Source organism: Vipera berus (assembly GCF_964194415.1).
Source record: "Vipera berus genome assembly, chromosome: 2".
In the NCBI taxonomy this organism is placed as follows: Eukaryota; Metazoa; Chordata; class Lepidosauria; order Squamata; family Viperidae; genus Vipera; species Vipera berus.
Genome location: NC_138203.1, coordinates 2362881 through 2388682, shown reverse-complemented (window position 1 = coordinate 2388682; position 25802 = coordinate 2362881). Strand labels below are relative to the sequence as shown.

Sequence of the window (25802 nt, the reverse complement as noted above, 5' to 3'; positions counted from 1 at the left end):
TAGAAGATGCAAGTGGGAGCAGACTGCATATGAGCTGACTTACACCTGCTGTTGGTTCTACCTCGCCGTTACTCACCAACCCTGACGGGAAAACTTTACACATTTGGAGCATCCCTTCAAAGTGTAAACTTGAAAACACCCTTTTCTGGACAAAAAGGTTGGATTCTGCCACCCCATCGGTTGAGAAAGGCCTAGGCCAGGGGTAGGCTATCTTGGCTCTTTTATGACTGGTGGACTTCAACTCCCAGAATTCCTGAGCCAGCCATGCTGAGGGAAAAGGGAGAGGTTTCCAAGCCGAGCCATGCTGGCTCAGGAATTCTGGGAGTTGAAGTCCACCAGTCATGAAGGGGCCATAGTTCCCCCATGCTGGCTCAGGAATTCTTGGAATTGAAGTCCATGAGTCATAAAAGAGCCAAGGTTGCCTACTCCCGGCCCAGGAGAAAAGGAATGAATGGGTCCTACTTACACCGTCAGAACCTTCAACGCCATTATTTCCCGCCTTAGATCCACACATTTTGTAGAGTTGTACTCAAAAGGACCGTCATAATATTCAAAGTACCTGAGGAAGAACAAATGAGACACAAAAATAAATGTCAGGCATCATCTTCACACAACTGGGTGCACTTTCCAAATACGTCTGTCGACCAATCCCGTAAGTCCCACTCATCTAACTGTGGTTTGTAGAGCATGTAGTCTCAAAAAAGACATTGAGACTCAGAGTTCAGAGAAGAGCATCCAAGATGATCAGGGGACGGGAGGCTAAAACATACAACGGTCGGAGGTATTGGGTATGCCCAGTTTAATGAAAAAGAAGGACTAGGGTGGACATCATAGCAGTCTTCCAATATTTCAGGGGCTGCTACAAAAAAGAAGGGGGAGTCAAGCTATTCTCCAAAGCACCTGAAGGCAGAACAAGAAGCAACAGATGGAAACTCACCAAGGAGAGAAGCAACCTAGAACTAAGGAGAAACTTCCTGGCAGTGAGGAGAATTAACCAGTGGAACAACCTGCCTCCAGAAGCTGTGAATGCTCCAACACTGGAGGTTTTTAAGAAGAGACTGGACAGCCATTTGTCTGAAATGATGTAGGGTTTCCTGCCTGAGTGGAGGGTTGGACTAGATGACCTCCAACGTCCCTCCCAACTCTGTTACCCTGCTATTCTGTTGAGGAGGAAATAGACAGGCTACATAATGAAGAAACACACACACACACACACACACACACACCCCAAAAATGCAGCAGCTTTGTTCATACGAGTTCTTCCTTTGGTTACCAAATTAACCCCCTTTCTGGTGTTTGCAGAATGACTCAGTTTGCAAGAACGGCTATCCAATGTTTTAACGCTGCAATCCACGTGGAATTGTTTCGATTCTGAGAGGGGTGGCCAATAAACCTGATTGATAAATAAGTGAATAAATACGGGCTGGATCTGAACCACCGGTTAGCAAGAACCTTCCCCGGCGTCCTGCCTGCTGGGCCAACTCTGCCATCATTGTGCGTTATACGAACAAAGCTGGTGCTTTTACAGTCATCTGAATGACCTGCCACTGGTTAATTCATCTGCAGGGTAGCCCCAGTCGTGTGGTCCCAATTGAGCCAAACTTTCTGTTGCTAAGCGAGACAGTTGTTAACTGAGTTCTGCCCAATTTTGCGGCCTTTCTCGCCACATTTGTTAAGTGAATCACCGCAGCTGTTAAATTAGCAACACGGTTCTTAAGCGAACTTGGCTTCCCCGTCGACTTTGCTTGTCCGAAGGTCGCAAAAGGGGATCACGTCACACACACACACACACACACACACACACACACTCACCCCGGGACTCTGCAACCATCTGAATTTTGATCACATGACCAGGGGGATGTTGCAATGGTCCTAAGTGTGAAAAACGGTCATAAGTCTCTTTTTCAACGCTGTCGTGATGTCAACACTGCTAACATCTGATGTTTTTGCTTTGACAACAAATGGAGAGGCAACCATTTTCTTCTTATGTTTTACTCTTAGAGTTAGATGGGGGGGGAGGGGAGGAATGTGCTTGAGAGTTTAGCTAGACATAACGATGCTGAACCTAGTGTGAGAACCAAGGTTATTGAAATAAGAGATGATAAGAACTGGAGGGCTGGAGAGATGGAGGGGAAGCCTGTGTTTCAAACTAATTGGGGAATGTGATCTATGACTGTTAATTGGGGGAGGGAATTGTGCTTTGATACCCTGTGATCAGGGGAGGGGAATTCAGTTCTTGGCTTCGATTATGTTAGTGCCGAGGCTGTGCTACTCAAATAAAGATTTTTTAAGATAAACAATGCCTCGAAGTTCTTTGAAGAGTTTCATGTGTCGGAACCAGGACATGTAACTTCAAACAAATGGTTGTTAAGTCAAGGACTACCTGTATTTGCTCCTAAAGAGATTGGGGGAAACTTGCCTTGAAGAATCTGGTGGGCTATTTGGCATATTCTTTTCCTGTCAGTGCAATCATGTCCACCTCTCACTGTCCATTAAACTAAATTAAAGTTAAATCAAATGTTTAATTTCCCACGTTAGCCTGCCGTTCTTTCAAGCCACCGACAGAAGTCTGAACAGCCCAGCAGCTGAGGTGTTTTACAAAATGACCATTGGACCATATATTTTTTTTAAAGAAAAGCGACTGGAGAGCCCCAGACAGTGATGGATAAGCAAAAAGAATTTTTCTTCCTCTGGCTCACCCACTCTGTTCAGCTTCTCTTTTTCTTTCTGTTCGAAGCTTCTTACACACACAAAATTGCAGTGGGGCTAATGAAGGGAGGGATGGTGCCCACAAAACAAAAACTATGCACATCAAATTCATCTGCTCGTTGGACAAAGTTTGACGTGCCCTACAACAGCCGGTCACAACAGAACAGATACACTCTTGTACAACTCCGTTCCACAATTAAAATGAACGAAGGCCAGGAATGTATGTCATTAACAAAGCAATCCCGGAAAACTCAACCAGTCGGAGCCAAGACTGGTTTTTCCTTGCGGCTCTATCAGAAAAGTAAAGACAATCTTGAAACTTTTACCGCTGTTTAGCACATGGATGCATGGATAAATACAAACAGGATCTGGTCCAGGTAGACACGTTCCCCACGTTTTTAAATATTCGTCCCTCTCAGAAAAAAAATAACTGAGCGTGCAAATGCACTTTATTTTTCATAAATATGCAAGCCTGAGTTGCAAAAATCTGGCAGGCCCCTACAAGTAGTTCCTGATTTACAACCATTCATTTCCAGCATGGCTGGCTCAGGAATTCTGGGAGTTGAAGCCCACGAGTCCTAAAAGAGCCAAGGTTGCCTAGCCCTGGCCTAGGTCCTATTGCTTGAGCAGAGGGCTGGACTAGAAGACCTCCAAGGTCCCTTTCCAGCTCTATTCTATATCATGACTAACTATACATACACCTTGTCGTTATCACTTGAATAACTTTCACAACGATGTTCAAAAATATAAATTGTCCTTGACTTATGACTGTTTGTTTAATGACCAGACCGCTCTAGAACTACTCGGGACTCAGTTTTGAAGATAAAACGCCATCTCCGAAGTCATGTGATCACATCTTGGGACGCTGGGCAACTGTTCCACATTTACGACGCCACTTGCAGCATCCCACATGATTTACGATGATTTTTGCCAGAATATATTTCCAGCTTCCTCCCCCCAAAAAATGCCCAAAGCAAAAAAAAAAGGGGGGGGTTGCTTAGTGACCATTGCATTCATTAAATGACTGCCATGGCAAAGTTACTTATGTTTCTGGTATCTGTTCTCTCCTGGTGACAAGAGTTGGCCATTGTGCAGCTAAATTCTAAATACGCAACTACACATATGCGTGCCAAACAAGAAGGAGGAAGCGCTACCCTCACTCAGAGTTGGTGTTGAGTCACGTTATTACTCAGAAGCAATCCAAGCAAAGGTTCTGCTTTCTGGTTTTCATTTTGGAGACTTCAGTATGAAAAAAAAGGTTATCTGCCATTTAACCTTTTCTCTAACGCCTTATTCATCCCCCCCCCAAACATGGAATGGAATGGAATGGAAGAGGAGAGGAGAGGAGAGGAGAGGAGAGGAGAGGAGAGGAGAGGAGAGGAGAGGAGAGGAGAGAAATGGAAGGGACCTTAGAGGTCATCTAGTCCAACCCCCTGCTGAGGCAGGAAATCCTATACCATTTCGGACAAATGGCTGTCCAGTCTCTTCTTAAAACCTTCCAGTGTTGGAGCATTCACCACTTCTGGAGGCAGGTGGTTCCACCGATTAATTGTTCTGACTGTCAGGAAATTTCTCCTTAATTCCAGGTTGCTTCTCTCCTGCCTTCAGGGGCTTTGGAGACCAGCTTGACTCCCTCTGCTTTGGGGCAGCCCCTCAAATATTGGAACGTGGCTGCCATGTCTCCCCTTAGTCCTTCTTTCCATTAAACCAGACACAGGGAGGGAAGTTAGGGGCAGAACACCAGAAGTGCAAAAGCAATTTAGGGTTAGTACACGTTTCTGGCAGAGTTTGACCATGCTCAAAAGCGAGGCCCTTACAGTCAGTCCTCAAGTTACAGGAGTTTCATTTAGTGGCTGTCTGACGTTACAACAGTACTGAAAAAAGTGACTTATGACCGTTTTGGACACTTACGAGCACTGTAGCATCCCCCAGAGTTCCGTGCTCAAAATGCTTCACAACTGACTCATCTTTATGACGGTTGCAACATCCCCGGTGTTTGTATGTGTGTATGTGTGACGCGGTGGCTCAGTGGGTTAAGACGCTGAGCTTGTGGATCAGAAGGTCGGCAGTTTGGCGGATCGAATCCCAAGTGCCGCGTAACAGAGTGAGCGCCTGTTACTCGTCCCAGCTTCTGCCAACCTAGCAGTTCGAAAGCACGTAAAAATGCAAGTAGAAAAATAGGGACCGCTCCAGTGGGAAGGTAACGGCGTTCCGTGCGCCTTTGGCGTCTAGTCATGCCGGCCACATGACCACGGAGACGTCCTCGGACAAGCGCTGGCTCTTCGGCTTTGAAACGGAGATGAGCACCGGCCCCTAGAGTCGGAAACGACTAGCACGCATGTGCGGGGGAACCTTTACCTTTACCTTATGTGTGTGTGTGTGTGTGTGTGTGTGTGTGTGTGTGTGAGAGAGAGAGAGAGAGAGAGAGAGAGAGAGAGAGAGAGAGAGAGAGAGATGTGATCCCCGTTTGCAACCTAGTGACAAGCAACGTCAGTGGGGAAAGCCAGATTCACTTAACCACCGTTTTGCTAACACAGCAATGGCAGTGATCCACTTAACAGCTGTGGAAAGAGAGGAGGCAAAACTCACTGAACAAACGTCTCACTTAGCAACAGAAAGCTTGGCGCAGTTGTCGTCATAGGTCGAGGACTACCTATATCCCCCTTTCTTCAGCAGTAGAGGACTTTTAAGGATTAAGGTTGAAGCCCTCTTGTCTCTCTATCAGGAGTGTCCAAACCTGGCCACTTTAAGACTTAGAACAGAACAGAATAGAAAAATAGAATGGAATGGAATGGAATGGAATGGAATGGAATGGAATGGAATGGAATGGAATGGAATGGAATGGAATAGAATAGAATAGAATAGAATAGAATAGAATAGAATAGAATAGAATAGAATAGAATAGAATAGAATAGAATAGAATAGAATAGAATAGAATAGAATAGAATAGAGCTGGAAGGGACCTTGGAGGTCTTCTAGTCCAGCCCCCTGCTCAAGCAGGAGACCCTATACCATCGCAGACAAATGGCTGTCCAGTCTCTTCTTGAAAACCTCCAGGGATGGAGCATCCACGATTTGTGGAGGCAACTTCTGTTCCGCTGGTCGATTGTCCTGACTGTCAGGAAGTTCCTCCTTAATTCCAGGTTGCTTCTCTCCTTGATGAGTTTCCATCCATTGTTTCTCATCCTGCCCTCTGGTTCCTTGGAGAATAACTTGACAATCTCTTCTTCTTTGTGGCACCCCTCAGATACTGGAATATTCCTATCATGTCTCTGCTATTTCTTCTTTTCTTTAGACTAGCCAAACCCCAGTCCCGCAGCCGTTCTTCGTACGTTTTAGCCTCCAGGCCTTGCATCATCTTAGTTGCTCTTCTCTGAATTTTTCCCAAACTCTCAACACCTTTTTTGTGATATGGTGACCAAAATTGGCTGCAGTATTCCAGGTGTGGTCTTACTAAGGCTTTGTAAAGTGGTACTAGTACTTTGCGCGATCTTGATTCTATGCCCATGGCTGGCTAGGGAATTCTGGGGGTTGAAGTCCACAAGTATTAAAGTGCCCAAGGTTGAACACCCCTGCTCTACATGGAAAGAACGTGCCGCATCCACAAGTTACGATGCCTTCCCAGCTCATCCCAAGGATCTGTCGCAGGGCCGTGCACCCTTCCAGGGCTGTGCCCCCATCTCTGTACCTGCTGCCTGGGCCACCTCCACTCCTCAGAGCTCCACCATCCATGAAATTGGAGCTGTTGGTCCAGTTCGCCTGTTCCTCATCCCTCTGCCAGCTAAAGTGCGTCTCACTAGCAAAGAAACAAGGTAATTGGTATCGCACATCACCATGGGTCACCACCATCCTTCTCAGCATCAGCTAGAGACAGGTTGCTCTCGACTGAACAACCGTTTGTTTACTGACCCATCAAAGTTACAACGGTCCTGAAAAAAATGTGACCTGTGACCAACCAGCATCCCCAAGGTCACGTGATCGAAATGAAGACGCTTGGCAACCGGCTCATATTTAGGAGGGTTGCAACGTCCCCAGGTCACTCGATCCCGTTTTTGTGACCTTCTGACAAGCAAAGCCCACGGGGAAGCCAGATTCACATAACAACCGCGTTGCTAACTTAACCGCTGCAGTGATTCCCTTAACAACTGGGGCAAGACAGCTCACACAATGGGGCAAAAATGTCCAATTTAATGAAGAGAAGGACCAGGGGGGACAGGATAGCAGTCTTCCAGTATCTCAGGGGCTGCCACAAAGAAGAGGGAGTCAAGCTATTCTCCAAAGCACCGGAAGGCAGGACAAGAAGCAACGGATGGAAACTAACCAAGGAGAGAAGCAACCTGGAACTAAGGAGAAACTTCCTGACAGTGAGAACAATTAACCAGTGGAACAACCTGCCTCCAGAAGCTGTGAATGCTCCAACACTGGAAGTTTTTAAGAAGAGACTGGACAGTCATTTGTCTGGAATGGTATAGGGTTTCCTGCCTGAGCAAGGGGTTGGACTAATGACCTCCAAGGTCCCTTCCAACTTATTATTGTTATTGTTGTTGTTGTTATTAATTACATGATTCTGGGACATTGCAACCATCATAAATACATGCCAAGTGTCCAAATTTTGATCCCTCGACTGCGGATATGCTGCAACGGCCGTGTGAAAAACGGTCATAAGTCGGTTTTTTTCAGTGCTGTTGTAACCTCAAGAGGATCACTAAATGAATATGTCTTTAAGTCCAGGACTACTGGTACTGCCTTAATCAATGCAGGCAATCCTGGCATAATGACTAGCTGCTTAGTGACCCTTCGAACTTATAGCCAACCTGAAAAAAGGGGACACACAACCCAGATCTGACGTTCCAACAGCTGACACACACACACACACACACACACACACACACACCAGCACAGTCACATGACTGCACTTTGAGCACTGGGCAACACAGCTCCTCTACAGCCTCCTCTGCAGCGTATGTAAGTCGAGCATTACCTGTATAAGCCTACGTGGGAATATCTGGGGCAGAGGGGAAAGAACTGAGTTTTCCCAGGAAATACAGCTAAATGTAGATAAAGGCTGACTTCTTCAGAATGCAGAAAGCTGCCCCAGGAATTATCCAATACGGCTTCATTTAGCATTGCCCTGTATTTTGTATGAATGGTTGTCTGATCTCTTCTTAAAAACCTCCAGTGTTGGAGCATCCACAACTTCTGGAGGCAGGTCGTTCCACTGGTTAATTGTTCCAAATTCCTCCTTAGTTCTAGGTTGCTTCTCTCCTTGGTTAGTTTCCATCCGTTGCTTCTTGCCCTGCCCTCCAGCGCTTTGGAAAATAGAATGATACCACCACACACCCCCCACACACACACCAATGCTACCGTGCAGGGAAGTGAACGTGTAACATCTGCAAACTGCCTTCAGTCCGACATCACAGATTCAGGGTGTGTGTGTGATCTGTTCTCAGCACCTTTTTAATTTCATTAAGATATGCAGAGAAAAGAAGGAACATGAACTAAGGCAGGTGGGAAGAGAAATAATCAGATTGTACCAAAGGAGACTCTTTTGTAAATTTGCAGCTTATACGCAGTAAGAAGCTCTTTTAGGACCCGTAGAATATAGAATCGTAAGGCTGGAAGGAATCTTGGAAGTCTCCTAATCCAAGCCCCTACTCAAGGCAGGAGACCTTATACCAGGGGGGGTCTTCCAACTTGGCCCTTTTATGACTTGTGGACTTCAACTCCCAGAGGCACCTGGATGAGGAATTCTGGGAGTTGAAGTCCACAAGTCATAAAAGGGCCATGTTTGAAGACCCCTGCCTTATACCATCCCGGTCAAATGCTTCTGCAGTCTATTTTTGAAGACCTCCAGTGACGAAGCACCCACAGCTCCAGGAGGCAAGCGATTCTCCAAAGCACCAGAGGGCAGAGAGAGTGCGACTGGTCCAGCGTTACCCAGCTGCTTTTCAGTAAGGCTCAGACCAAACTAGACATACTTGGTTTAAAGGTAAAAGTTTACCCTGTCCAATTGTGTCCATCTCTCAGGAGTGGTGCTCGTCCCCTGCTTCTTGGCCAGTGTTATCCGAAGACATTCCCGTGGTCCCATAGCCAGCATGACTATATGCCAAGGCACACAGGACGCTGTGTGCTTTTTCCACCGAAGTGGTGCCTATTCATCTACTCGCATTTGCATGCTTTTGAACGGCCATGTAGGTAGGAGCTGAGGCAAGGAACAGCAGCTCACCCCATCATGTGGCACACCTGGATCTCAAATCCAGCTGACAAGCTCAGTGTCTTTAACAGCTGAGCCACTGCATTTAGTATTTGGTACATAATATTTGGTATAATATACAGATTATATATATATATATATATATATACCTTTTGAGAAAATTCTACATTTGATGGCTAAAAACACCACTTTTTTTGCAGTAGTACCATAAAATTGTATATCAAAGGAAATATAATTTAATCAAGAATGTAATGCAATAACTTCTATGAAGGATTTGCTATTAGAATAGCACAGGGGTAGGCAACTTTAAAAGGGACGCGGTGGCTCAGTGGGTTAGGACGCTGAGCTTGTCGATCAGAAGGTTGGCAGTTTGGCGGGTCGAATCCCGAGTGACAGAGTGAGTGCCTGTCACTCGTCCCAGCTTCTGCCAATCTAGCAGTTCGAAAGCACGTAAAAATGCAAGTAGAAAAATAGGGACCACTGCGGTGGGAAGGTAACAGCGTTCCATGCGCCTTTGGCATCTAGTCATGCCGGCCACATGACCACGGAGACGTCCTCGGACAAGCGCTGGCTCTTCGGCTTTGAAACGGAGATGAGCACCGGCCCCTAGAGTCAGAAACGACTAGCACGCATGTGCGGGGGAACCTTTACCTTCACCTTTTTAGGCAACCTTGGCTCTTTTATGACACATGGACTTCAACTCCCAGAATTCCTGAGCCAGCATGGCTCAGCTTGGAAACCTCTTCCTTTCCCCTCAGCATGGTTGGCTGAGGAATTCTGGGAGTTGAAGTCCACGAGTCATAAAAGAGCCAAGGTTGCCTACCCCTGGAATAGCATAAAGAAGAAAAGTGAAACACGTAGAAAAAATGAGATATGCAAAAATTGACACCATAGAAAAAATGAGATATACAAAAATTGTCACCATAGAAAAAACGAGATATACAAAAATTATCACCATGTCAGTTAACACTTAGTTGGGGAACCTTCAGCATGAATTATGGCCTTACAACATCTTCCCATGGAGTGAACCAAGTCCTTCAGTTCTGTAGCAGTTATAATGTGAAACCAAGATTGAATGATTGCTTCTATTAACTGGGTTTTATTGCTGAGTTGCTTCTGACTAACAAGTTTCTTTAGTCGTCTCCATAGATTTTCAACTGGCTTAAGGTCTGGGCTATTCCCAGCAGTGGAATATGATTATCTTGAAACCACTTTTTGCACACAGCAGCAACATGACATGGAGCTGAATCCTGCTGAAATATAAATGCTTCATTGTCTTGGAAAAGATCCTGTGCGGAAAGCTTCAGTTTGGGCTCAAGTATTTCATTAATGTATTTTTGGCCATTTGTATTCCCATTAATCACACAAATTCTACCCACAGCTTTTCATGTCATACAACCCCAGATCATTAACACTGACTGGGTGTTTCATGGTACATGAAACGCAATCAGGATGCAAATCTTCTCCGATTCTTCTCCTAACGTATTTTATGCCATCGCTACCAAACAGGGAGATCTTGGTCTCATCGCTCCAAATAACACTGGCCCATTGTTCCTCTGTCCAGTTAACATGGATTGTAGCCCAGTTTAGTCTTTTCAACCTTTGTTTGAGAGATAGAAGTGGCTTTTTTTTGTGTGGAATTCTAGATTTTAGGCCAATTTTCCTGCAGTCTGCGCCGAACGGTCCTTGCACTCAACTTCACATTGCATTGCGCCATTTCATCTTGTATACACCCAGATGATTTTCTTCTGTCACAATCTCTTAATTCTTCTATCGTCACTTGCTGTTGTGCACCTTTTCCTGCCTTTACCATTGTGGTTTTGTAGGGACTGAGTCTCCTTATACCTCTTCAAAAACTTAGAAATGCCACCCTTGGTTAAGTTTCCACCCGTTTTTCTTCTAATTTCTTTATAACTGTAGCCTTGTTCCCTTAATAATACTATTTTACATTGCTTTCTGGGCGACCGGTCAACTCTTTGCACCATGACTTTAATTTTATTACGTTCTACAAGCTCACTAAATGAAAGAACACACACAAAAAAACCCCCAACCAACTCGATAGCGATCACATAACACACTGACAAATGTCCTCCTCTCAGCTTCAATACGTGACATTGATAACTGGATCCTACTGTGATCTGATTGGCTCATTGCCAAAACAAGATGACACCTGATTGGCTCTCTAAACACTCGTGCTCATTGGCTACAATCAGATGAAAGAAAGCTAGCTGATATCAACCTAAGCAAGTTGTGCTTCCTTTTTCTGGTGATTTGGCTATAACATTTCATAGAATACACATCATTGAAGAAGCTTTGTTGCATTACACTCCTGATTAAATTATCTTTCCATTGATATATAATTTTATGGTACTACCCCAAAACAAAGTGGTGTTATTAGCCATCAAACCTCCAATGTACACTTTTCCCAAAAGGTTAAAACATACAAAGAACGGCTGTGGGACTTGGGCACGGCCAGTCTAGAGAAAAGAAGAAATAGGGGAGACATGATAGCAGAATTCCAGTATCTGGGGGGCTGCCACAAGGCAGAGGGGTCACGTTTTTCTCCAAAGCACCAGAGGGAAGGACGAGAAACAGTGGTTGGGAAATGTTGAAAGAGAGAAGCAGCCTGGAATTAAGGAGAATCTTCCTGACAGGGAGGACAATTAACCAGTGGAACAGCTTGCCACCAGAAATCGTGGGCGCTCCATCACTGGAGGTTGTTAAGAAGAGGCTGGACAGTCACTTGTCTGAGGTGGTGTAGGTTCTCCTGCTTGAGCAGGGGGCTGGACTAGAAGACCTCCAAGGTCCCTTCCCGCTCTATTCTATTCTATATCTGGCTCCCTCAACTATATTTAGCCTCCAGAGCCATCATCGTCTTTGTTGCTCTTCTCTGCACACTTTCTAGGATCTCTGCACCTTTTTTTGTATCCTGCTGACCAGAACTGTACAAGGTTGGCATATATGGACATCATTATTATTGCTACAGCCCTGCCTCTTTCGTACTGAATTTCAATTTACTCCCTTGCGCCTGCATCATGGCGGAAATTACAATTAAAGAGAAACCATTAAATGTCAGCAGTGGTTTGTCAGCTGGATTGTCAGCTCCTGTGATCTCTCTGATCAGAACGGAGCATCTGTTAAGTTGCGTTCGCATTGCTGAAAGAACCAGCCATGGGAGCAAATCTGAAAGAATGCTTAGCGCCGCTATTTGATTTTTAAGGGTGGTTTTTCTGGACCTATTTGAGAATTTCATCTACTGGAATTCTATCCTAAACAGTACAATTTAAGGCTAGATTTTCACATTGTACTATGTCTCAGTAGGGGTCATCTGGATTTACTTTAGCGCAGGGATCTTCAAACTTGGCCACTTTAGGACTTGTGGACTTCAACTCCCAGAATTCCTCAGCCAGCCCTGAAGGCTGGCTGAGGAATTCTGGGAGTTGACGTCCACAAGTCTTTAGTGGGAGGTGAAGCAGCACCTGACTGCAACTCTTTGAAGCAGTCAGGCAAGTTCCAATAAAAGATCCAGCTGCTTTAAAAGGCTGGGCAAAGATGCGTGCTTATTTCTTTGATTTCTTTATTCATTAAATTGGTCTGCCCCCGCATCTCACTCTCCAGAGTGATTCCGGGCAGCTTACAAAGCAATAGAAATAAAAATATATTCAAAGATTATAAATGTAGAAACAGTTAAAATTACAAGAATTAAATGGAAGTAGAAACCTGCCTTTATTACTGTGTAAGTAACTCAAGGAAGGGAATATTCATAATAATCCTTCCTCCTACTTTCCTCACACACACACACCCAACAACAACCCTGTGAGGTGGTTTGGGCTGAATGAGAGTGACTGGCCCAAAGTCACCCAGCTGGCTTTCATGCCTAAAGCGGGACTAGAACTCACCATCTCCTGGTGATTGGCCCAAAGTCACCCAGCTGGCTTTCATGCATAAGGCGGGACTATAACTCTCAGTCTCCTGGTGATTGGCCCAAAGTCACCCAGCTGGCTTTCATGCATAAGGCGGGACTATAACTCTCAGTCTCCTGGTGATTGGCCCAAAGTCACCCAGCTGGTTTTCCTGCCTGACTAGAACTCACAGTCTCATACATATATGTGTATGTAAGTGTATACAATACATACATATATACAAGCACATTTGAAAGCATCTTTTGAGCATCATGGCCGCTGCTCTAATGATCAGCTTAATTCATACATTACAACCGATGTGGCATTTCTGGAAGATTGTGAATCAAAAAATGGAAAAATTTTCCTCTGAAAAAGGAACACGATTCAAATTATCACCTTCAGATCAACATTTATCTACAGTCTGCAGAACTATCCTTTGATATTGAAAAATTTAGCCTATTTAAAGTGACAGGAAGCCTTGGGTTCAAAGAAAATCAGTGCTGCAGTGCTAGAAACATTTTATTTCAGCCCTCTCAATTTTTTGAACCATCGCCTGAAAAAAGGACATATTCTTCAAAACTGACCAACTTCCCCCAAAAAAGTAGAGAAATCCCCGTTTTGGGAAATGCTTTGTGGATTATTATTTTTTTAGCCTACATTTCTACATTAGGGGAGAGAACAAGTACATTATATCCACCGAGTGGAATGCAAGGGGCGCCCTTCAGCAAATTAGGCAAAGTCAACCTCCATGCCAAATCTTATTTCATTTAATAATCGACTGAAATATGCTGCATAGGAAACTCATCACAGATAAGTTCCAAGATGGGAGCCAGGTGTGAACTGCTTTTATATCTTGTTTTCCCGTCTCTTCATTTGTATGATGTTGGTTCAAAGCAATTAACGGGTTTTGCCTCCCAAGTAGCCCACACCACCAGGAACATCTTTCTCTTTCTTTGCCTGGCAATTTCCCCCCCCCCTAACTTTTGTAGATGGTGTTTCTCGGACCTCCGTTTCTATCACCCTGCCAGGACCTTTTTTCCTGTGAAAAAGCCCTAAAAAGGGATCTTCTCTCTGGGGATTTTAATAGGAGGCTCCGGAGACCACAGGCTACGGGAGAGAAGATTTAATAAAAGGAGGTACGCATTTCCACATGTTCATTAGCCCTCTAAAGCAAAGTTTCCCAACTTTGGCAACTTTAACACGAGTGGACTTCTATTCCCAGAATTCCCCAGCCAACAAAGCTTAAAATTGCCAAAATTGGGAAATCCTGTGTCTAAAGAATCCTCAATATGGATGGGAAGAACCCTTTCTGTCCCTGAGAAATATTCCAGAAATATTCTTCTGTTCTGGAAAAACATTTCAAAAACAAATTCTCTTATCTGATGCAATGAAAAAGAAAAGCAGGAATGTTTTTTTCAGCCTAGCACTTGCCCAGCAAAAGAAAGAAAGAAAGAAAGAAAGAAAGAAAGAAAGAAAGAAAGAAAGAAAGAAAGAAAGAAAGAAAGAAAGAAAGAAAGAAAGAAAGAAGGAAGGAAGGAAGGAAGGAAGGAAGGAAGGAAGGAAGGAAGGAAGGAAGGAAGGAAGGAAGAAAGGAAGGAGGGAAAGAAAGAAAGAGGAAGGGAGGAAAGGAAGGGAAGGAAGGAAGGAAGAGAGAGAGAGAGAGAGAGAGAGAGAGAGAGAGAGAGAGAGAGAGAGAAAGAAAGAAAGAAAGAAAGAAAGAAAGAAAGAAGGGAGGGAGGGAGGGAGGGAGGGAGGGAAAGAAAGAAAGAAAGAAAGAAAGAAAGAAAGAAAGAAAGAAAGAAAGAAAGAAAGAAAGAAAGAAAGAAAGAGGAAGGGAGGAAAGGAAGGGAAGGAAGGAAGGAAGGAAGGAAGGGGAGGGACTTGCCCAACTCAAGGAAGGAAGGAAGGAAGGAAGGAGCAATTAAACAGAGGTAAATACGGACCACCATCCCCCCCCTATAGCTACCAATACCAAGTTCAAGTGAAGGAAGATTTTATTTTTAGGGACCCCCCCACCCCCAAATGCTTCTAAGTTCCTTCTCTGTTAACCAGGAGGGGGGCTTCCCTGCCTCCTGCAGCCAAGAAGCCCCAAAGGGATCCCCATTTTACAAAGTCTCTCTTAACAATGAAATCTTGGACGTGTTTTTTTATCTTCTCTGCCAGATCTATAAATCAAGAGTTCGGCTCTTGCGTGCCCAATCAGGAACTCCTGTGGCCTTTTGTGTGTGCCTGGCTGACAACAACGCAAATCCATCTCCAGATCCCCTGCTGCCTTAATGGTATCTATTTACTCACTGCAAGGTCACAGAGTTACTCTTTTTTAAAAATTAAAACAAAAATAGCCACTTGATCCCTTCTTATTCTAAGTCAGGGGTCTTCCAGCTTGGCCCTTTTGTGACTGGTGGGCCTGGCTGAGGAATTCTGGGAGTTGAAGTCCACCAGTCATAAAAGGGCCAAGTTGGAAGACCCCCTGTTCTAAGCGGAAAGAGAATAGCAACGACAACTAAACCCACACTTGAACACAACTGAACCACAAACCACAACCCAGCACAAAGGGTTCTCCATCGGGTGCTTAGCAGTTCCAGCCTTTGCTGCGCAGTTCTCACTGAACCAAATTGATCAGGATCCTGGTGGGACCAGGGACGTAACCCTCTTAAGATCCCAATCAATCAACCTATCAATCAATCAAGGGTCTTGTGGCATCTTGGCAAGCCTATGACAGCCAAAGCTTCCACGGACTATTTCGCTCAATGTGTCGCGTTGTCATCTTGTAAGGCAGGGGTCCCCAACCCACCCACCCACCCTGGTCCGTGGACCGACACCAGGCCACGGCGTGCCAGCAACCGGTCCGCACAAACAAGCCAAGCCCCATCCGCGGGATGCAGGCAGCACCCGAAACCACGCACCCTCCGGTCCGTGGGAAAAACCTCTCTCTCCACGGAAGCGGTGGTCCCTGGCGCCCCAAAGGTTGGGGACCCCTGTTGTAAGGCACCCCCAAAGCCTTGCCCGGTTTGGTTTCGTTTCGTTGGATGAGCCTGCCACTGTGCAGAAGACTTAGGGAGGAATGAAATTAAATGGAAAGAAAACTCGGGCACCTGCACAACTTACACGCAGTCCGGTTGCTTCAGCTTTACAGGACGACTCTAACTGGGTTACGGAATTAATTCTGGGTTCCTGTGATATGCTGGTGTAGTTTGAGGCGGGGGAGCAAAGGGGGGGGGATCAATTCAGGATTGATGACCCTTTAAAAGGGTCCCCGAGCGAGGTGGATTTTTCTCTCTGTCCCCAGCCCGGCCTTACCCTGACAGATGACCCGAACGGCTCCGTTCACACCACAGGCTGCACCGCGGCGGGAGAAGAAGAAGAAGAAGAAGAAGAAACCAAGGTTACCAACCAACCAAGCAGAAAGGGAAAGGGCATCATCACAGCCATCCCTGGCTAAAACATGGTTTCTTTCTCCTGCCCTGCCCACCAGCCACCCCACCCCCCTTTGGGCTCCCGGGGTCTGAAGGGGGAGTGGGGGGAGAGGCAGGCCAGGGGCTTCAAGGCAGTAAACCCGGGTTCCAAAGGGGGGTCGTGGGAACGCCGCCTAGCCCGGCGCTTTCCCCGCACTGACCTCTTCAGGGAGTTCCTGCCGGCGAGGATCTGCTGCAGCAAGGTGACCAGGGCGAAGGCGCAGACGAAGATGAAGAGCAGACTTCGGGTCCCCAGCAGGTCCCGGTTGGACGTCGGGTCCGCGTAGCCCATGCTGGCGGCGGCGGCGGGAGAGCCAGGCAGCGATCCGTCCGGTTCAGCCCCGGCCGAGAGCCCGAGTCACGGCCGGGAGGGGAGGCCGTCGGGGCGGCCAGGCGGTGCGGGGAAAGCGCTCAGCCGGCCCCGCCGGGCGCAGCCGCCGCCGCCAAGGACGCCGCGCCCCCGCATGGCCCGGGCCGGCGGGGGACGGAGGGGCGGCGCGGGCGCTCCCGCAAACTTCCCGCCGGGAAGGCGGAGACGGCCGCGGCCGGGCGAAGCGAGTGGCCGGGGAAGGGGGGAGAGCGGAGCGGAGCGGAGAGGCTGCCTGGCCGGCTGGCTGGCGGGGACGGGCGGACGCCGAGCGAGCGAGCGAGCCGGTCGGCGGAGGGGAGGGAGGGAGGGAGGGGGAGGGCCAGGGGGCCGCGGAAAGCCGCAGTTCGCCGCCGCCACGCTCCCAGCCGCCTCCAAAGGGGGGAGGGGGGAGGGAGGACGGGGGGAGGGTCTCGTTGGGAGGGAGGGGGCTCCCGTTTGAAGGGAGGACGGGGAGGGGTCTCATTTGGGGGGGTGGGAGGGAGGAGGGTCTCGAGGGAGGGAGGCGGAGGTGTGGGGGGGGGTCTCGTTGGGAGGGAGGGGGAAGGACGGGGGAGGGGTCTCATTTCGGGGTGGGTGGGAGGGAGGAGGGTCTCGAGGGAGGGAGGGAGGGCGAGATGCGGCGGGGGGTCTCGTTGGGAAGGAGGGAGGGAAGGACGGGGGTCTCCTTTGGGGGGTGGGAGAAGGGTCTCGAGGGAGGGAGGGGAAATGAGGGGGGTCTCATTTGGGGGGTGGGAGGGAGGAGGGTCTCGAGGGAGGGAGGGCGAGATGCGGGGGGGGGGATGTCTCGTTGGGAAGGAGGGAGGGAAGGACGGGGGTCTCCTTTGGGGGGTGGGAGAAGGGTCTCGAGGGAGGGAGGGGAAATGAGGGGGGTCTCATTTGGGGGGTGGGAGGGAGGAGGGTCTCGAGGGAGGGAGGCGGAGGTGCGGGGGGGGGTCTCGTTGGGAGGGAGGGGGAAGGACGGGGGAGGGGTCTCATTTCGGGGTGGGTGGGAGGGAGGAGGGTCTCGAGGGAGGGAGGGAGGGCGAGATGCGGCGGGGGGTCTCGTTGGGAAGGAGGGAGGGAAGGACGGGGGTCTCCTTTGGGGGGTGGGAGAAGGGTCTCGAGGGAGGGAGGGGAAATGAGGGGGGTCTCATTTGGGGGGGTGGGAGGGAGGAGGGTCTCGAGGGAGGGAGGCGGAGGTGTGGGGGGGGTCTCGTTGGGAGGGAGGGGGAAGGACGGGGGAGGGGTCTCATTTCGGGGTGGGTGGGAGGGAGGAGGGTCTCGAGGGAGGGAGGGAGGGCGAGATGCGGCGGGGGGTCTCGTTGGGAAGGAGGGAGGGAAGGACGGGGGTCTCCTTTGGGGGGTGGGAGAAGGGTCTCGAGGGAGGGAGGGGAAATGAGGGGGGTCTCATTTGGGGGGTGGGAGGGAGGAGGGTCTCGAGGGAGGGAGGGAGGGCGAGATGCGGCGGGGGGTCTCGTTGGGAAGGAGGGAGGGAAGGACGGGGGTCTCCTTTGGGGGGTGGGAGAAGGGTCTCGAGGGAGGGAGGGGAAATGAGGGGGTCTCATTTGGGGGGTGGGAGGGAGGAGGGTCTCGAGGGAGGGAGGCGGAGGTGCGGGGGGGGGTCTCGTTGGGAGGGAGGGGGAAGGACGGGGGAGGGGTCTCATTTCGGGGTGGGTGGGAGGGAGGAGGGTCTCGAGGGAGGGAGGGAGGGCGAGATGGGGGGGGATGTCTCGTTGGGAAGGAGGGAGGGAAGGACGGGGGTCTCCTTTGGGGGGTGGGAGAAGGGTCTCGAGGGAGGGAGGGGAAATGAGGGGGGTCTCATTTGGGGGGTGGGAGGGAGGAGGGTCTCGAGGGAGGGAGGGAGGGCGAGATGCGGGGGGGGGATGTCTCGTTGGGAAGGAGGGAGGGAAGGACGGGGGTCTCCTTTGGGGGGTGGGAGAAGGGTCTCGAGGGAGGGAGGGGAAATGAGGGGGGTCTCATTTGGGGGGTGGGAGGGAGGAGGGTCTCGAGGGAGGGAGGGAGGGCGAGATGCGGGGGGGGGATGTCTCGTTGGGAAGGAGGGAGGGAAGGACGGGGGTCTCCTTTGGGGGGTGGGAGAAGGGTCTCGAGGGAGGGAGGGGGAGATGAGGGGGGTTCTCGTTGGGAGGGAGGCAGGAGGACGGGGAGGGGTCTCATTTAGGGGGGTGGGAGGGAGGAGGGTCTCGAGGAAGGGAGGGCGAGATGCGGGGGGGGTCTCGTTGGGAAGGAGGGAGGGAAGGACGGGGGTCTCCTTTGGGGGGTGAGAAGGGTCTCGAGGGAGGGAGGGGGAGATGAGGGGGGTTCTCGTTGGGAGGGAGGCGGGAGGACGGGGAGGGGTCTCATTTAGGGGGGTGGGAGGGAGGAGGGTCTCGAGGGAGGGGGAGATGCGGGGGGTCTCATTGGGAGGGAGGGGGAAGGACGGGGGAGGTGTCTCATTTGGGGGTGGGAGGGAGAAGGGTCTCGAGGGAGGGAGGGGGAGATGCGGGGGTCTCATTGGGAGGGAAGGAGGGAGAGAGGCCGAGGGTCTCGGGAGGGAGGACGGGGGTCTTGTTGGGAAGAAGGGAGGAAGGAGAGTCTCATTTGGCTGGGGAGAGGGAGGACGGGCGGGGGGGGGTCTCCGCCACCCGGCTTGACTCGGTGGGGCTTCCCGCCTTGCCTCCCACTTCTTCTTCCTCTCTCCCTTCCTCGCCTCCCCCGGCCTGTCCAGCCACGGAGGAACACGGCGCCTCCCTTCAAGGACACGGAGGCACCGCAGCTCCTCCCTCACCGAAGCTCGGAGGGTGCCGGCTGGACACACGCAGAGGCCAGAGAGACTTTCAAGGATTTCCCCCCCCACCCCAAACTCCCCCCCCTCTACGTCCAACGTTTGAGGCTTAAAAACAGCAACTGTGAGGGGGACCTCGGAGTCCGAATGGATGATCCCTGGACCCTGAGCCAGCCGTGTGCGGCAGCAGCCAAAAAAGCTAACACAATCCTGGGTTGTATAAACAGAGGCATAGAATCAAGATCACGTGAAGTATTAGTACCGCTTTATAAAGCCCTACTGAGGCCACACCTGGAATACTGCAGCCAGTTTTGGTCACCATATCACAAAAAAGACGTTGAGAGTTTGGAAAAAGTTCAGAGAAGAGCAACTAAGAGGATCCAAGGCCTGGAGAGCAAAACATACGAAGAACGGCTGCAGGACTTGGGTTTGGCTAGTCTAAAGAAAAGAAGAAATAGGGGGGACATGATAGCAGAGTTCCAACATCTCAGGGGCTGCCCCAAAGAAGCGGGGGGTCAAATTATTCACAAAAGCAACAGAAGGCAGGACAAGAAGCAACGGATGGAAACTAACCAAGGAGAGAAGCAACCTGGAATTCAGGAGAAACTTCCTCACAGTGAGGACAATTAACCAGTGGAACAACCTGCCTCCAGAAATCGTGGGTGCTCCATCATTGAAGACAATCACCTGTCTGAGATGGTATAGGTTTTCCTGCTTGAGCAGGGGGCTGGACTAGAAGGCCTCCAAGGTCCCTTCCAACTCATTCTATTCCATTCCATTCTATTCCATTCCATATTTTCTATTCTATTCCATATATTCTATTCTATTCTGTTCTGTTCTGTTCTGTTCTATTCTATTCTATTCTTCCACTCCATTATTCTATTCTATTCTATTCTTCCACTCCATTATTCTATTCTATTCTATTCTTCCACTCCATTATTCTATTCTATTCTATTCTATTCTATTCCATTCCATTCCATATTCTATTCTATTCTGTTCTGTTCTGTTCTGTTTCATATATTCTATTCTATTCCATATTTTCTATTCTATTCTATTCCATTCCATTCTATTTTCTTTCCTCTTCTCTTTTCTATTCTATTCTAAAAAAAGGCAGTCCTCAACTTAACAGCAGTTCATTTAGTGACTTTGAAGTTACAAAGGCCCTGGAAACGGTGACTTTGGACCGTTTTTCACACTTAACAACCATTGGGGCATCCCCTACGGTTGTGCGATCAAAGTTCAACCACTTGGAAAGTGTCTCATAGTTCTGAAGGTTCTTTGCAATCTTTTGTCGAGCAGAGTCAATGGGGGAAGCCAGATTCAGTTAAGAAGCGTTAACTTTAACAACTGCAAGGGACTCACTTTAAAGGGTGGCAAGAAAGGTCGCAAAACAGAGCAAAATTCACTTAACAAATGTCTCGCTTAGCAACGGAAATTTTGGGGCTCAGTTGTGGTCGTTAAGTTGAGGACTGCCTGTAATCACAAGAGAAAGAAGACTGGGCCTTGTCCCTGCCTCACTGCTGCCTCTCTTGATTCATGTAGTGACCGTCTCTGAGAAAAATGCTGTGAAAGGAGCTGAGGGCCCCGATGGAGGACTTGAGATTGACCTTGGGAGGGGAAGGCAAGATGGAAAGAGAGGTCTTGCAAAGGGGACACCTGGCATGTGCCAAAGGTGCTTCTTCAGGAGGCAACTGGACTTCCTTTGTTTTTCCTTGTAGACGTTTCACTTCTCAGCCAGGAAGCTTCTTCAGCTCTAACCGGATGGTGGGGAATGGAAGGATTTATACTCCTTGCGGGCAGCCAGTCATTTGCATCCTTTTAGAGGGTCATTGAGGCCACTTGGAGGTTTATCTGTGCCCTCAGGGCCACCTGAGTGGTGCAACACCATCCTTTCAGCAGTCCCAAGACGGCTCCACACCCATTTGCACCACTCAGGTGACCCTGAGCACACAGGTCAACCTCCAAGTGGCCTCATCGACTCTCTGAAAGGATGCAAATGACCGGCTGCGTGTCTCCTTTGGGAAGGTACAGAGTCCAAGGGAGGTGGGAAAAAGAAGAAGCTTCTTGGATGAGAAGTGAAACGTCTTAAAGAAAAGGCTCCACCACACCCATTTGCACCACTCAGGTGACCCTGAGCACACAGGTCAACCTCCAGGTGGCCTCAACGACTCTAAAAGGATGCAAATGACCAGCTGTCTGCAAGGATTATAAATCCTTCCCACCATCCAGTCAGCGCTGAAGAAGCTTCTTGGATGAGAAGCGAAACATCTGCAAAGAAAAACCAAGAAAGTCCAGTTGCCTCTTGAAAAAGCAGCTTTGGGACAACCAGGACCTGGAGGACGGAGAATCTCCATAGACTGATGGTGACCATCACATCACGTTCGCCTTCAGGGTTCCTCATCTGTATTCAGGTTCGGCGTTTGTGGCCTGCCAGCGTTCAAACATAATTTCTAGGACAGATCCCGAAATTGGTGTAGAGCTCGTGATCTGGAAGAGCTTACGTGAGCAATTACTCACTTCGGTGAGTTAGTTGGATGCATTTTTCCCCCTCCCGTTCAATCACATCTAATTCTCAGAGGCTGCCTTTGTACAGTCCTTGCAGTTTGCTTGGCAAGGCTTTTTTCACAAGCCCAGATAGTCCTTAACTTACAGCCACGATTGAGCCCGACATTTCTGTTGCTAAGTGAGACATTGGTTAAGAGAGTTCTGCCCCATTTTACGACCTTTCTTGCCACAGCTCTTAAGTGAATCACTGCAGATGGTAAGTTAGTAACCCGGTTGGTTAAGTGAATGTGGCTTCCCCCAATGACTTTTGTCAGAGCGTACACAGTCTTATTGCGCTGTGATAAGCCAGGAGTAAACACAGGAAACAGTGGTTTGTATTAAATGGTGGCTTATCTTACACCATCTACAATATGCACTAGGAATAAAATACATACAATAGGATTCAACACAGCAGTTACAGCAGGAAAATGGAAGAGAGAGAAAGACACACTAGCAAAGCCTTCCCTTTATACACAGGCTCTTAAAGGGACACAGACCCTGCTGAGTCATTCCCATCATTACAGCTTACATATTATATTACATTACATCATCTTACATCATTACGTAAGCTGGTTAGCTGTTAAATTAATACCTTGAAAACTTTGCTTATCAGAAGGTCGCAAAAGGGGATTGATTATGTGACCCCCCGGGACGCTGCCACCGTCACAAGTACATGTGAATTTTGATCATGTGACCACAGGGATGCTGCAAAGGTCATAACTGAAAAACGGTCATAAGTCCCTTTTTCAGTGCTGTCCTAACTTTGAATGGTCACGAAATGAACTGTCGTAAGCCGAGAACCTACCTGTAGTTAACCACTGCTTTCTTCCTAGGGCTGAGAGAAAGTGACTGGCTCAAAGTGACCAACTGGTTTTGGGCCTGAAGCGTGACGAGAAGTCGTAGTCTCCCTGCTTCTAGCCTGATGCCTTAACAGCTACACCCAAGTGACTCTCAGTTTGTGGTAAAAGTAATGCGTTAAAAGCACACACTTTTTCATGCAAAATATATCTAAAGCAGTTTGCCAAGGAATAACGTGAAAATCAAACAATTGCTATCGCTCAACTGTGGGAAGTCAGCCCCCCAGAGAAGGAAATATTAAAAGGGCAGGAAAATATATTTCCTCAAAGGATCTTAAAAGAGGCAGAAAAGCAGGCCCAGTTTTTTTAATAGCCCCAAGTCTCCCTCCCCCAAGCAGAAACCAGCTCTGTAGAAATGCAGATGTGATCATCCATTCAGGAAGGTTGGAGGCCTCCAGCTAGAAGATTAAGAAGACAAAGACCCCTAAAATCTACATACCCCACCCAATCTCTAAGACGGGGACATAATAGGATTAACCCACAGATGTCAAAGAGGCACACTTAGACTTAGGTCAAAGTACATGACACAGGAAATACAAAGCCTCAAACAGGAACAGGAAACAACTCCAAACAAAAGGCTCCAGATAGTATAAAAACCCACTCCCTACATGTGCTCTCTCTCTTTTCTTCCAGAGCCATCTTTCTGTCTGGCTCTCCTCTTCAATAAATTGCAACCTTCTTTCTAAAGCAGTCTCCATTTTGTTTATTCCCGACTTGGACTGAACCACCATGAAGACTTTTCCTTCAACACAACAATGTAAAATAGCATCATTTAAAATGCCCTTTGTGGATGTCAGGTCATTTTCTGCAAAACACGCTGGCGTACTCCTGGCTTTTAAAGAAATGAATTCCTTGCTGTCTGGTGGTCAAAGGGAGAGAAGCAGGGAGGCTAAAAGATTTGGGAAACCTATGTTGTTGTTAGCTGCGAAGTCGTGTCCGACCCATCGCAACCCTATGGACAACGTTCCTCCAGACCTTCCTGTCCTCCACCATCTTCTGGAGTCCATTTAAGCTCACGCCTATTGCTTCAGTGACTCCATCCAGCCACCTTATTCTCTGTCGTCCCCTTCCTCTCTTGCTCTCAATATTTCCCAGCATGAGGCTCTTCTCCAGTGAGTCCTTCCTTCTCATTAGGTGGCCAAAGTATTTGAGTTTCAGCTTCAGGATCTGGCCTTCTAAAGGGCAGTCAAGGTTGATCTCCTCTAGGACTGACCGGTTTGATCGCTTTGCAGTCCAAGGGACTCGCAGGAGTCTTCTCCAGCACCAGAGTTCAAAGGCCTCAATTCTTTGGCGCTCAGCCTTTCTTATGGTCCAACTTTCACTGCCCTACATTGCAACTGGGAAGACCATAGCCTTGACTATACGCACTTTTTTTGGCAGGGTGACGTCTCTGCTTTTTAGTGTGCTGTCTAGATTTGCCATGGCTTTCCTCCCCAGGAGCAAGCGTCTTTTAATTTCTTGGCTGCAGTCCCCATCTGCAGTGATCTTGGAGCCCAGGAAAATAAAATCTGTCACTCCCTCCATTTCTTCCCCATCTATTTGCCAGGAATTGAGAGGGCCAGATGCCACGATCTTGGTTTTCTTAATGTTAAGTTTCAACCCAACTTTTGCACTCTCCTTCTTCACCCGCAACACGAGGCTCTTTAGTTCTTCTTCACTTTCTGCCATTAGAGTGGTATCTAATGGCAGAAAGAAACCTATACACAGTCCTTGTCCTACAACGGTAAATTTAGTGACCATTCAAAGTTATAACAGCACTGAAAAAAGTGACTGATGACCGTTTTTCACACTTAGGACCGTTGCAGCCTCCCCACGTTCACGTGATCAAAATTTGGACACTTAGATTAGATTAGATTAGATTAGATTAGATTAGATTAGATTAGATTAGATTTTATTAAATTTATATGCCGCCCTTCTCCCCAAGGACTCAGGGCGGCTCACAACAATAAAAAATTAAAAACATAAAGTACAAAATTTGGCAACTGACTCATAGTTATGACAGTCGCAGTGTCCCGGGGGGGGGTCACATGATCCCCTTTTGCAACCTTCTGACAAGCAAAGTCAAGGTGGGGAAGTCCAATTCACTTAACAACCGTGTGGCTAGTTTAACCGCAGCAGTGATTCACTTAAGAACCGCGACAAGTAAAGTCATGAAATGGGGCAAAATTCAAAAAGAAACTCTTAAGGCAGGGGTCCCCAGTACCGGGCCACGGCCTGCCAGCAACCAGTCTGCACAAACAAGCAAAGCCGCATCTGCGAGATGTAGGCAGCACACAAAACCACGCACCCTCCGGTCCATGGAAAAACTTCCCTCCACGGAACGGATCTCTGGTGCTCAAAAGGTTGGGGGCCTCTGCTCTAGGGCCTATCTGAACATCAGTGTAGTAATTTAAGGGAATCAATCTGTCTGGTTCCAGCAGTTTCACTAACACCCGCAACCCACCTTTTGCATCTAGCTTGGGGACCCTTAATTGTGAGTGTGTTTACTTAGAAGGCACTCTGTACAGGAATGTGCTTGTCAACCAGGGCTGTGTAGCGGTTGCAGCTTCCGTACAACATGAATTAGATCACGCTTGGTCCCTGCTGGGCTAGCTTATGACTCGGTGCGTTATGTAAACCAGGGGTCCCCAACCCCCCCAATCTGTGGACCAGTACCGGGCTATGGCGTGCCAGCAACCGGTCCGCACAAACAAGCCAAGCCCCATCCGCAGGATGCAGGCAGAACACAAAACCACACACCCTCCGGTCCGTGGAAAAACCTCTCCCCACGGAACCGGTCCCTGGTGCCCCAAAGGTTGGAGGCCTCTGTGGTAAGGGCTGCTGGGATACATCACAAAGTGGACTGACCTCCTTCCCCAGGACTTTAATGCTGGATTGATTGATTGATTGATTGATTGATTGATTGATTGATTGATTGATTGATTGATTGATTGATTGATTGATTTGGGACTCCCTCGACCATTAATTCCCCCCAGCCGTTCTCTTGTAAT

At 48.5% G+C, this 25802-nt stretch overlaps 1 protein-coding gene and 1 long non-coding RNA gene across 4 annotated transcripts in view; one reads left to right on the top strand and one right to left on the bottom strand.

Annotated features, from left to right (window-relative positions):
- The window catches only part of ST8SIA5 (ST8 alpha-N-acetyl-neuraminide alpha-2,8-sialyltransferase 5), a 30956-nt gene extending 14221 nt beyond the window's left edge, over nucleotides 1–16735 (bottom strand). Inside the window, exons 1-4 of one of the 3 annotated variants that reach the window (XM_081319277.1) lie at nucleotides 16442–16735; nucleotides 16126–16164; nucleotides 6398–6505; nucleotides 467–559 (exon numbers count right to left, since the gene is read on the bottom strand). In XM_081319277.1, the coding sequence (XP_081175403.1) occupies nucleotides 467–559; nucleotides 6398–6505; nucleotides 16126–16164; nucleotides 16442–16572 (371 nt within the window). In that variant the 5' untranslated portion in view covers nucleotides 16573–16735. The remainder of the gene's footprint in view (nucleotides 1–466; nucleotides 560–6397; nucleotides 6506–16125; nucleotides 16165–16441) is intronic. The other 2 variants (XM_081319278.1, XM_081319279.1) reach the window with 2 other exon arrangements.
- Nucleotides 1–25802, top strand: part of LOC308663138 — an 861733-nt gene that overhangs the window by 411582 nt on the left and 424349 nt on the right. The window lies entirely within an intron of this gene.